Source organism: Engystomops pustulosus, chromosome 4 (genome assembly GCF_040894005.1).
Source record: "Engystomops pustulosus chromosome 4, aEngPut4.maternal, whole genome shotgun sequence".
NCBI classification, from domain to species: domain Eukaryota; kingdom Metazoa; phylum Chordata; class Amphibia; order Anura; family Leptodactylidae; genus Engystomops; species Engystomops pustulosus.
This window is the reverse complement of record NC_092414.1, coordinates 30,641,167-30,654,437: the sequence shown is the minus strand read 5'-3', so window position 1 is coordinate 30,654,437 and position 13,271 is coordinate 30,641,167. Positions and strand designations below refer to the sequence as shown.

Genomic DNA, 13,271 nt, shown 5'->3' with positions numbered 1-13,271 from the left:
AACCATATAGGGATGAGGGATATTTGGGGAATCTACCGTCAGTAAGATTCCTGGAGTTAGATATCCTTTAAGCAAACCACCGAAGGGAAAGCCAAAGGCATTTGGCGCACATCAAATATTAATAACCCAGGAGGTATAAAAACAATATTTTTCATTATTAATAGGGTTACACCACAACATGTTTCAGGGTCTATAATGACCTCTTTATTGAAAGACAAAGTTAAATCCACTTGAGAGAGGAGCGGTTATACAACCCGAAATGCGTTGTGGTGTATCCCAAATAAGAATAATAAAGATATTGGTTTAATAACTTCCAAATTATTCATAATTGTTGTGCGCCCAATCTCTACTTCTTGTTATCTCTTCTCTGGCTGATTTGGCAACCCAACACATCTGCAAGACAGCAACTTCTTGAAATTTAGGCCCTGCTTACACTAGAGTTGTGCCTAAGGGCGAGCACAACCGCATCTGGTGAGACTTCAAAATACATTCACTGAGGTAAGTGTACATAACATCTCACCCTATGAGTGCTTTATTTCCCCCTCTTCTACATGAAGCCATAGACATTGCTATGGTTAAGGTGTAGGAAGATGGCAGCTGTGGTTGTCGGGGTCAGTCAGTGTTAGGCTATATTCACACTGCCGTTGCCCGCCCGTACCGTACCGTAGCGGGCAACGGCAGTGTACGGGGAGAGGAGGAGGAGGTGAGCGCAGCTCACCCCCGCCCCTCTCCATAGCAACCTATGGCGCACGGCCCCGTATTACGGGAAAAGATAGGACAGGTCCTATCTTTTTCCCGGGTACGGAACGGTACGGTGCCGCACGTGTGCTGCACCGTACCGCTTCCGTAGGGTGCCGTGCGCCCATAGGAGTGTATGGGGGACGTATATCGGCCGTATATACGTCGGCCGTATATACGTCCCCCATACGTTCGTGTGAATGTAGCCTTAGACTGTTATACAACAACTTGTATGATTCTCTGAATCATAAAGCAGTGATTAGTCCACACTCAACCAAAAGATTTCCTTTTTAACTTAAAGGGGTTATCTGGGATCATAACATGTTTTCTATGGTCTGCATATGGTGCGACAATAGTGGTGTATAAGTGCTTATCCTCTGCTCCGGACTAGCGTAGCACCCCCCACCACAAGCAAGTATAGCTTCTTTGGGATTTGTGCACATTTACAAAAATTTAGACAACCCCTTTAATACAACACTAAACTGGAAAAACACGGACATTACAGGAGGGATTTATAAGAAGTGCCTGAGAGCAAAACTGCTCTAGTTGCCCATGGCAACCAATCAGAGCTCAGCTTTCATATTCCCACAGCAGTTTATAAAATGAAAGCTGAGCTCTGACTGGTTGCCATGAGCAACTAGACCAGTTTTACCTCAGTTCTTCTGATAAATCTCCCTTTACGACTGGAGTCCATAAAGAGATTTCACAACTCAAGTAAAGAAACAAAAGGAATAAAACTTGATTTACTATTCACAGACCTTTCAACCCGTAACGGTTTGAAGAACCTAAAGCGTACAAAGTCTCCTGCCGTCGGTGTAAAGGCCCAAAAGAAATCTTCCCTCAGGTACGCCTTCTCCAAGGTGAAATGTTGGTACGTTTTTAGGCTGGTGCTGACTTCAGCGGCTGGATTCACGTGTTCCTTCCGGAGCGCCTGTTTACCAAAATCTTTGTCCTGAATGGAGAAGAAAAAGTTATATTATCAGGTAATAAAATGCATTTATTCCAGACTATCGATTTCGCTGCGTGTACTGGAAATCCAATGACCCGCTGTAACAATGAATGCAGGAAACTACTGAGCCCTGCATACCCAGAGGTGCTACCTCACCATGAAGACCATCCACTAGTACCGTATTTCGGACTATAAGGCGCACAAAAAACCCTCAGATTTTCTCAGAAATCAAAGGTGTGCCTTATAGTCCAGTGCACCTTATATATGAACCGTACTTACAGACAACAGCTGCCTTGAACTGTGCACAGGTCTGCCACCTGCTGGTCATTCATCCTTATAATCAGGTGCGCCTTATATATGAACCTAGAGGATTTAGCAGGCATTTATTGATGGTGCGCCTTATAATCTGGTGCGCCTTATTGTCCGAAAAATACGGTAGTCAGAGCACAGAGCCGCTGTTAATAGTGGCGCTCACTATGGAGGACCGGGGGGACAAACCATTAATTGAAATCAATAGAAACTGTAACTTTATGGCAGATGTACAGATTACCGGTGACTGCTGCGGGTCCTAGCAGCGGGAATCCTTGTAAACAACTTGTCAGGAGGAATAAGCACTAAAAAGCCACAGTCCAAAGAAGACAACCCCTCTCATATACATGCTTCAGCCCTGTCCAACTTCCAGTATACAGAAAAGAAATGATAATACATTGATAAATAAATGGGCCATATGCAAATGGTTTTTATCATCCCAAATAGTATAAGTATCTCATTTTGAAAACGAGAGTCCCTTGTTGAAGGGGCGTTAAAAAAGCCCCAAAAGGAAAAACTCCCACAGCGCGTCGACCAGTCTTTGCCAGCTGGGTTCTGATTGATGGACTTCCAATGCTCAGAACCAATCTTGCCCGGATTGCAGAGGTGAGGACTTGTATGTGGATAGGGGAAATATGGTTCCAGCATCTAAAATGACAGAGAAAATTACTGCCACCCCAAGGGGCTGACTCGTTTTGGGCAAAAAAGTATTGGATGCCCTTAATCATAACGACACGTTTCAAGCAAAAAAAATAAAGTATTGGATGTCCTTAATCATAGCACGATGTCTATCATTAAGGGCATCCAATACTATTTTTCCTGAAACTCTTCGCCCGCTTGGGGTGGCAGTACCCTTTGTCATTTTAAGATGTAACTAATAAAAGAAGTCGTCATCTTTATTTTTTTAGTGCTGGAACCGTTTTTTCCCTATTCACATACAAGACCCTTGACCCATTTCATGATCACTCAAAAAAAGCAAGAGGTGGACATTCAGGACATCTACCATCAGGTATACTGGTAGGCTCCTCTAACTTTTATGCAGGTTTTCTATTCTAGGGGATGGAACAGTTTTGAGGTAGGTGCTGGGACCTGCAGATATCAGACATTTATGGCATATACTTGTCATTTTGTAAGGCTGCCCATTTCATTCATTACCTATAACCAGCAGTTCCTTTGCTATCCTCCTCGGTGTAGCCCATCAGAGCAGTAGGTTGTGGTTTCTTATCTACTCGCTGTGTCCAGATTATCTCTATGAATCAGTGCTGGGCTCCTTGCTATCTCCTGAAGGATGGTCAGACTGCTCCTGCTTTCCAGGTAGCTAGAAGGAGAGCCTTGTGTATGCGCAGCTCTGGATACGGAAGGCTTTTGCAAAGAATGTTAGAAGTCGAGGTTCTGCTCTGTTCCCCATCCCAAACTGTGAGCCTGTACAACTTTGTCTCTCTCTATCTGAATAACAGGCACCTTTACTTTCTGCAGCTCCCTAGAGCAGGGGCCGGGAGGCCACTTTACCTATACAGGGAAACAGTAAGCCCCTATTGGTCACTCAGCACTGACTGTACACTCTATGGGGGAGATTTATCAGAAGTGTCTGAGGTAAAACTGTTCTAGTTTCCCATGGAAACCAATCAGAGCTCAGCATACAATAAACAGCTGTGGGAAAATGAAAGCTGAGCTCTGATTGGTTACCATGGGCAACTAGAACAGTTCTGCTCTCAAAAGGTTCTGATAAATCTCCCCTATTAACTATGTAGCTATTTCACTGCTGGTTTCTACTCCATTCCCCATGCTGTGATGCTGCTCACATGATGCCAGGCTAGTTCACTACATATAGCTACTGTATGTAGAGACTATGCAGAGCTCAGTGGACTTACACTTTAAAATCTCATGGGATTCTCTGCTGAGCTACTTTATTAGAGCACATATATGCCATTCTCCATACCTTTAATTTCTGTATTTTTCCTGCCAGTGAAGAGTGGGTCCCTACATGTTGGAATAGAGAAGGTTTAAACCGGATCCTCAGGTTTGCCTTTTGCCTGTCGCAGTGTTTCTGAAATGGAAGAGCAAATTGTTGTTAGACGGGGCCGCTGCTTGTGCCTTAGGTCCAATATGACACAATAGTAAAGATGGAGGCATCACAGTTATCACCATCCCTCCAAATTATTCAGCATTACAGACACTACATCACATACTGCACAACGCAATGTGAAGGGATGGAACATTTTGCACATAATTAGCAGAACTTCAAGGTGATAATTTTATTTATATCACATATTTGCCTTCCTGTGATTTATGAACCAGAACCTCACTGAGGATCTAACGGGGTGCAATTTATTGCAAAATAGCAGATAAGGAGAGCACTTTTTAATTATTTTGTTTTATCTTTTGGTCAGTTAGAGGAAGATCTGAGAGTGAGGATTATTGTCAATTATTCATATAATCACAATGGAAATGCCTTCCTTATTAATAGGTATATGAAATATGGACCCTGTGGCTGCAGTATTTAATGGAGCAGAACTCCAATCATCAGTGTTATTTATGATGCTGGGAGTCCCTGCAACAGCACCAAACAATATTTCCATGGTGGTGCAGGGACTCCTAGCCTCATAAATAACACTGATGATTGGAGTTCCGCGGTTCACTCCATTAAATAAGACCACCAAATGGCCTATATTTCACAGATCATATACAGCTAATGAATAAGGCATGACAGATTAAGACTGCCAGAGAACCTGAACAGTGTCAGAACCAAGCTTCTCAGAATAAGGGGGTCTCCTCTGTTTGTTTCAGTTCTGCAGTTTAAACAGGTTTTCTCACGAATACAAGTTAGGCCCTACACAGGATAGGGCCTATCTTGCTGATCAGTGGGGGTCTCAGTGATGAACCCCCCACAGATCACGAGAACAAATGGTGCAATGTGGTCCCAGGTACCTAAGTCGGACCCCTCGTTGCTCCCGACCATTCTGCTCCATTCATCTCAATGGAACTGTCAGAAATTGCTGAGTGCAATTTGATTAGAACATGAGGATTAGAAGAGCAGGTTATCTCACTAAGGCTACTTTCACACGACGAGTGCCCGTTGTACCGTAGCAAAGTGGGCACACTTCGGGGAGACCGTCCCTCCCATAGCGATGTATGGCACACGGTGCCGTATTCCGGGGAAAGATAGGATATGTCCTATCCTTCTTCCGCTACGGGATGGTGCTGCACCGTACCACTCCCATACAGCGTAGTACACCCATTGCCATCTATGGGGGACGTATATATGTCGTATATATGTCCCCCATACGGTCGTGTTAATATAGCCTAAGGCTCTGTTCAAATGCTGGATTTTGCCAATGGAATTCCGTGGCGAAATTGTCTTTCCATTGTAATTCCATAGAAGCAACAGCCTTCTTTTAACGTATGCACAGAATAATGCACATGCGCCTCTACAGATGATTCATTCCCATATCATTATGTGTGCCGAGATAATGAAGATGGTTTTTTTTTGTTTTGTTATATTGTTGCTTTGCCATCAGAAACAAAGTCCTGCTCCTGGAATATAAACACATAAATGGTAATAGAGTGAAGAACAACTCATTTACACCAGCACATCGTTTTTCAGATAAAGTAGACTGATTGCAAGTGTAAATGAGGAGAAGTAACATAAAAATCAGACCTATAAAAACAGTAGTTTTCAAATTACAGGCTCCAACACCAGTACATAAACATTCCCTCTAAGATTATAGTGATAAAATACATAAAATACATAATTCTAACACTGAAACACTTCAATCGAACATAATAAACCAGGAAAACTAACTCATAGATCCAGGCACCGAGACTGTGGTAATCTTCTTATATTTGTTACCCATTGCGTCCCTTCCTACTAAAATCAACTTTTATATTTATGCTAATGAACCTTATAGCCTGTGGCTTGACAATCTATTACATCGTCTCCCCCTTCCATGTGTGAGTTAATCTCATGCAGTGTGGGGAGGAGGGGGGGGGGGTTATCGTGCACAGTTTAACATCCTGTGAATCAACAGCATGGAGGGGCTTTGGTAACACTCCCATTGCCCTTCTGTCTCATTTTCAAAATTTTATAGGAAGGAAGGAGGCCATGGACAACAAATATAAGAAGATTACCACCACCAGGTTTCCTTTAAGATGTAAAATGCTTTCTAACAAAACAATGCATACAGTACTGTTAAAAGATTTTCTCAGGAAAGACAAGTTCATTCTTCACCAACAAGACGATATGTTAGTTTACATATGATCTTTAACTGAAACCAAAACCCCCAATAAAACTCCATTTTGAATCTCAATAATGACTTTGCTAGAAGGACAAGACTCACCATAACCTTAGGAAGCCAATTCTCCTACCTCTGGACTTAGTCCATTATTAAAGACTACTTCAGACTGACAGATCCACAAGAAATTGCCAATATTATTACTCTTAGAACAATTGGCATTTAAAGAGAACCTGTCACCCATAATTTCGGCATTAGAAGCTGCTTACTAATGTACGTAGCTCCTAGTGCTTAAACAAACGCAGCAGTGTTACAAAGATAGCGTTATCAGAAACCTCCAATAACACTATCTAACACTGCGGCGGAGTACAATGTAAACGTTGGACCGCTCACAAAGCGGTCCGATGTATTCATGAGGGGGCGGTCTGAGGCACTGCCTCTTCTCCGGACCGCCCCACTCGCTCCATAGGCTGGCGGTGACTACAGGCGTCACCGCCCCTAACCCTGCCCCCTCATGAATACATTGGACCGCTGATGTATTACTTTATTGCTTTAGTAAGCAGCTCCTAGTGCCGAAATTATGGGTGACAGGTCCTCTTTAAGCTAATAAGATGCGCACTCCCACCCATGCACTCACACCATGTAAAGATCACACTAGAAAAGGTTCTAGGACTTTGACCAAAACGTTACTTTGTGAATACATCTCTGTCATTATCCTACACGGCTGGTTCTCCACTATATCTGCAAGAGCAGGTGTCAAAGGTGGGGGGCAAGGTGTGACTGGGAGGAGGGTTTTCTTTCAAACTCACAGATGAGCATTTTGCAAAGGAGAGTGGTAGGTACCTCTGCTCCGTGCTGAACACTCCCCAGGGACACAGGACACAAGCTGGCAGGGAGCCAGGTAACATTTAATATTGTTTTAACCACTAATGCCATTATTTTTATAAAAACAGGTTGAGGATTACCTATTTATTGTCTGTGAGGACATGTAGGAGGCTCACAAAGGTTGTGTGCTGACAGGTTCCCTTTAAGCATGGATATCATCCATACACAATCCTGAAATTTTAATATGACACCTAGATTGTGTTTCTAGGTGCCAGGGGTTAGAAGATATAGCCATTTGCAGTTGGTCACTGTCCAGGACGAATATAGCTGCGAAGGGGTTAAAAAAACCCAAAAACCGTGGGACAGGATAAAGCAACTGGGTAACTATTAGATAACTATTATGCATAAATAGGACAACTTTCTGGCCACTTCAGCTATCTGTCATATGTAATCTCATGGAAACAAAGAGAACATGGTTCCTGATCATCACAAATCACTGTCCATTCTGCTATATCAGTAGTAGTCATATTGGCAATTTTGAGATCGGCAGGATACGGACTTGTCCTGAAAGCAGTGTAATTGCTGTTTTTGGATAGGTATAGTTGAGCCCTGGTAACACGGAGCGCTACAATCTGCACCGAAGGACAGCAAAATGGAAAAGTCAGAGAGAACCTCAGTTACAAGGAATCACTTAGACATTGCTAAGAAGATGCATTTAAAGGGGCACTTTAGCAATGTATCAATATCGATAAATGACTCCTAAAAATCAAATACAGGTAGAAGCTTTTTACCGTAAGTGTCCTCAAAAAACAAACTCTCTCCAGTGTCTATCTGTGGAAAGAGATCTCTGCTATAAGGACGGTGAAGGCTGAGAAGACGATTACTTGTATCCCTGGTCACTGGTGCTATGTAACAATGTATACTTCATGTAGGAAACGCTTGGCTGCCCGTGGCTTCCTCCAGGAGAATTGTCCCTTTCCTGGAAGCAGAAGTGGATTGTCTCTGATACGACCCTTGTAATGACAGATTACGTATGACATCTATTTCTTGTAAGAACATATAACTCAACACTTCCTATTATGACACGTGTGAACGCTAAACAAATGAGAAATTACTTCTCAAAATATTCAGCTGACATCACTACCCAGGTCTAGGACATTACATCCAAGACGACATGGATGCAAATATCTCTTAAGGATAGTTCTTCAATATGTGTATTCCAGGAAACACATTTCCCAGGGGTAATTAGGATACGGGATAACAATCTGGTCAGTGGTCTCCAGGACCCCTAACCATCACAAGAACAGGGGACCTATTGCCCCTTATGCCTTGAGCATGTGCCCTGCCAACGTCTATTCACTATTTTTGGATATTCTACACACAATAATGGAGCCTTTGCTTGTCCAGGCCCTACATCAGATAATTATGGGGTAGACAGTCCTATACACAAAAGATAGTTGACTGTTCCAAATAAAACATGTCTGATTCTTTATTTCCCAGAGATGTGAACCTCCTACAGAGACAACTTGATACAACTTGCGCCCTTCTCCCTAGATAAAACACATGCATGCTTGGCCAAGGTTTTTCAATGTAGGTTTAATCAAGAACTTTATTAGAGGCAGAATAACAATACAAACATACATAGTAATATAATTAGAACAGGTCTCTCTGGTCATCTAGGATTTATCATGCGCTTTTTTTAAATGTCTCAACCTTTATCACAACCTATGTAAAAGTTCTCCTTTATATCATTTATCTTACCTCTACAGAGGGGGGGGGGGGGTCATGTAATTCAGTGTTAATGGAAATCTACCATCAAAATCCATCATAAGAGACACTTACTTAGATCCAGGCACTGTGGTAATCTTCTTATATTTGTTATCCATGGTTCCTTCCAAAATCCACTTTTAAAATTATGCTATTTAGCCTGAAAGGTTCCGATGGTGTTACCAGAGACCCTCAGTGCTGCAGACTGTTACAATGACTAAGGCAGTGTACCGAAACACGTGTTACGGTGTCACCTTGGTGAGACCTGGGACCAACCCAAATATGGCCTGTTGGCTTCAGGCTTTGTTCTTATGAATTTTCCATCTTTCTGTAAATGCACTTTACTGTACAGTTCTCTATGTGACATGGCTGGTCCGCTTATTATTTGTTTAATGCCTGATAGTTGTTTTATGTATTGCTATTACGATTACCCATGTGTGTTTTGTGCCCATGCACCTATAAAATTAGCGTGTCCCTCTGTGGTGTTCCTGAATGTCAGTCATGTTTTTTTATGAATTGTAATTAATAAAAAAAAAAATATTCTACATTTTCAGACTTTTTGGTGTAACTTTTTTTGTAGTTGACGCTTTCACAATGAGCAGAATATGCCTCACCCAACCCTTAGCTCTCTCCCTCCTCGTCCTTACAATGGAGGACGAGTATTTAACCCTCTACTCCCATCATAACACGGCTCTTCTTTCATTACCCATAAAATAAATCAATGCCATAAGGCAGGATCCATCACATCAGATTTGAAGATTATGGCCTGTGGCCATCTCTGTCCATGTCAGTGTGCTATGTAGGTTCGGATGTACACGCATCCTCCAGTAACCAATCTTTTGATGAGGACTCTCTGGTCAATGTTCTGTAGCCACAAAGTCATATTTCAGACTTCATTCACCCGTTTTCTGCTGGAGTAAGTACAGTGTTCATTTTTTGGTTTCCAGCCATTGTGGAGACCTGTTTGGACTATGTGTCACACTGCTGACTCCATATATCCAACAGAGAAGTGTATGTACACTGAGTGTCTCTCCGGGTTAGCTATATTGCTGAAATTTGCTTGTTGGTACGTTGAAAATCTGCATTCATATTCATACAATTGTGATAGAAGTGCAGTGGGAGGGAAGACCTGCTTTGCTCATAGCAACAGCGCTGAGAGGCTTCGGAAACAACTCATTAGCATAATTATAAAAACTGATTTTAGAAGGAAGGAGGCCATGGATAACAAATATAAGATTACCAGTCACAGCACCTGGATCCTATGAGTAAGTGTCCCTGGTAAATCCATACAGGACTTTGATGATAGATTTCCTTTAATGGGGTATTACAGACATAGGAGGTGATACGATATGTTGAGACTATAAGGGTCTGTTCACAAGACAACCAAACTACTGTTCCAATGCCAATCTGTATTTTTTTTTGTGCTCTTCTTACGGCAAATCTGAATCAGCAGTGGGGCGAGGTAAAAGTTGCTATTTACTCTAGTAATCACTTGTGGTACAAAGGGGCAACTTGATATGTATGGAGCACCCCTTTAACGTACCGTAGCTCATCTTGCAATACATCTTGCCTGGATGAGTCCCCTGGATTTATCCTGGTCGTGCTGAGCGCTGACCACAAGCCGGGCAGATACGACGGCACAATAACCAGCAGAAAGATGTAATGACTGTAAGAGCGCGGTGATGGATCTGCATTGTATGCACTTGCAGGAAGAGGAGCTCGGGGAGTTTACAATACGCTGATAATATTAAGAGTCATTTAGTGGTCTGTTTATTAAGTTCCAAAATGAATGTAACATTAACAAACCTGAAGATGCAATCCCCGCTATGGGGAGTAAAGGGTAATCTTTCATGCAGTGTTAATTATCAGCAAATGTGGTTTATAGAATTCCCATCATCATTATAGGAGCGGCCTGGGCATAGGAAGAGGTGTATAAAGTGTATTACTCCTGGGGGCCAACGCGTAGGAATGAAATTACAATGGACGACGAGTGCTTAACCCTCTACTCCTATCATAACGCGGCTCTTCTTTCATTATCCATAGATAAATCTATGGTATAGGGCAGGATCCATCAGATCTGATAGGAAGATTATGACCTGTGACCATGGCTGCCAATGACTCCTCGTCATGACATTCACCTATAGGTCTCATCTTAGTGAGAATAGTTCGTATATATTACCATCAGAGTGTGCTACCGCGTTTCCCCCGAAAATAATATCCATTTTTGCTCCTGAAGAGGCACCAGGGGATATCTTATTTTTCCATGAACCAAAAAATTATCCAACATCCAAACTCTGAATTTCATGTTGAATTTCTTCAGCAGCATTGACTGCCGCTAGGTCTTATTTTCAGGCGAGACCTATTTCTAAGCAGCGTCTTATTTTCGGGGCAACAGGGTACATAGGTCCGGATGTACATGCCTCGGATTCTCTAGTAACCAATTTGCTGATGAAGACTCTCTGCTCAATGTCCTGTAGCCGCAAAGTCAAATTTCAGACTTAATTTGCCCATTTTCCACTAGAATAAGCACAGTGTTAATTTTTTTTTTGGTTTTCAGTCAGTTGTGGAAACCTGTTTGGACTATGTTCACACTGCTGACTCCATCTATGTTCCCATCAGAGTGTGCTATGTAGGTTCGGAGGTACACGCACCCTCGGATCCTCCAGTAACCAGTCTCCTGATGAGGACTCTCTGGTCAATGTTCTGTAGCTGCAAAGTCAAATTTCAGACTTCATTTACCCATTTTCCACTAGAATAAGCACAGCGTTAGTTTTTTTGGTCTCCAGGCAGTTGTGGAAACCGGTTTGGACTAAGTTCACACTGCTGACTCCATATATCCAACAGAGAAGTGTATGTACACCAAGTGACTCTCCAGTTAGCTATGTTTGCTTGTTGTCACGTTGTAAATCTGTATTCATATTCATACAATTGTGATAGATGGAAGCTAAATGCAGCTGTATGTATATGCACCGGAGATCAAAATGAGAGAACAATACACAATTTCCTAAAATGTCAAGGTCATTGTGTAGCCCTTTGTGAATATATCCTAACCTCTGTAAAATAGCAGTATTTTAAGCTTATTTCATAAATTCTACATATTCTAAAGCACAGAATAAAAATGTAAATGAGATAATAGTAAAAGACACTGACCAAAATTAGAGAACACTATCAGATACCTGAAACCTATTGGTGTTAATCTGACACCTGGCGCTAATTTCCTTAAGTAGTTAATTAGTTTCTAAAATGTACTCAGGATAACAGTATAACACCTTCTCTAATTCACTGTTATTAACAAAAATACAGCATTTCACAGATATAAGTCCAATCTGTCTCCATCAGTCCTGCTGTACGCAATTTCAGTGGCCCCTAGACACGACCCTGTAACTTCTGACTTAGGGTCAGGGAAGCCATCTTGGATTTGTGTGTGTTTGCGTTCCCTTTAGCCCGCAGTCCAGGATGGAGCTCACACAGAGTCTTTCGAGAGAGTCTTAGAAAGTCTCCATCCACACTCTGGAATTTTGCAGAGAATCTCCATGGGTAAGACTGAAGCTGGAATTGCTTGCCAGTTCAGCACTGAACAGGGTAAGGATATACAGGCAGTCCCCGGGTTACATACAAGATAGGTTCCATAGGTTTGTTCTTAAGTTGAATTTGTATGCAAGTCGAAACTGTATATTTTATAATGGTAGATCCAGACCAAAAATTTTTTTGCCCCAGTGACAATTGGAGTTTCAAAATTTTTTGCTGTCATGGGACCAAGGATTATCAATAAAACTTCATTACAGACACCTTACAGCTGATTATTGCAGCCTGGGACTAAAGTAACATCCAGAGAGCTTCACCAGAGGTCACAGTGGTCAGAGGGGTCTGTCTGTAACTAGGGGTCATCTGTAAGTCAGGTGTCCTTAAGTAGGGGACCGCCTGTACATACAGTGTTTGAAAGTCTATAATAATTTGGACTTAAAGCCCACTCTGCATTAACCAAACCTCTCATTAGCAAAAGGTATCAGAAGGCTAAACTCACCTTTGCTGAGGAGCATGTCACATGGACAGAAGAGGATTGGCCCATAGTTCATTTTAGTGATAAAAGCAAGGTTAATTTATTTGGATTTGATAGTAAATATATTGTTTGTTGTCCAACTGGGGAAATACTGAACCCAAAGTGTGTAAAGAAGTCAGTGAAAGATGGTGGAGGAAGTGTCATGGTTTAGGGAATGTTTTCTGCAGCAGGAGTTTGACCTCTGATACAGCTACATTGCAGAGTGAATGGAAGTGTGTATCAGAACCTTCTTCAACAACACGTGGTTCCTTCCTTGCATTCATCACTCAATCAGGCAGTGCATTTTCAAGTGCCTCAGACAGCAAAAAGACTAGAATCAGCCCTGGAGACTGGAGGAACCTTCAGAAAATGTACTTATAATCTTTCTCTGGGCCACAGTCATTACTGTTCT

The 13,271-nt window shown here is 42.1% G+C and overlaps 1 protein-coding gene across 1 annotated transcript in view; it reads right to left on the bottom strand.

Annotated features, from left to right (window-relative positions):
* The window catches only part of MGAT4B (alpha-1,3-mannosyl-glycoprotein 4-beta-N-acetylglucosaminyltransferase B), a 266,200-nt gene that overhangs the window by 17,708 nt on the left and 235,221 nt on the right, over positions 1–13,271 (bottom strand). Inside the window, exons 10-11 of the mRNA XM_072145625.1 lie at positions 3,936–4,043; positions 1,497–1,690 (exon numbers count right to left, since the gene is read on the bottom strand). Coding sequence (XP_072001726.1) covers positions 1,497–1,690; positions 3,936–4,043 — 302 coding nt within the window. The remainder of the gene's footprint in view (positions 1–1,496; positions 1,691–3,935; positions 4,044–13,271) is intronic.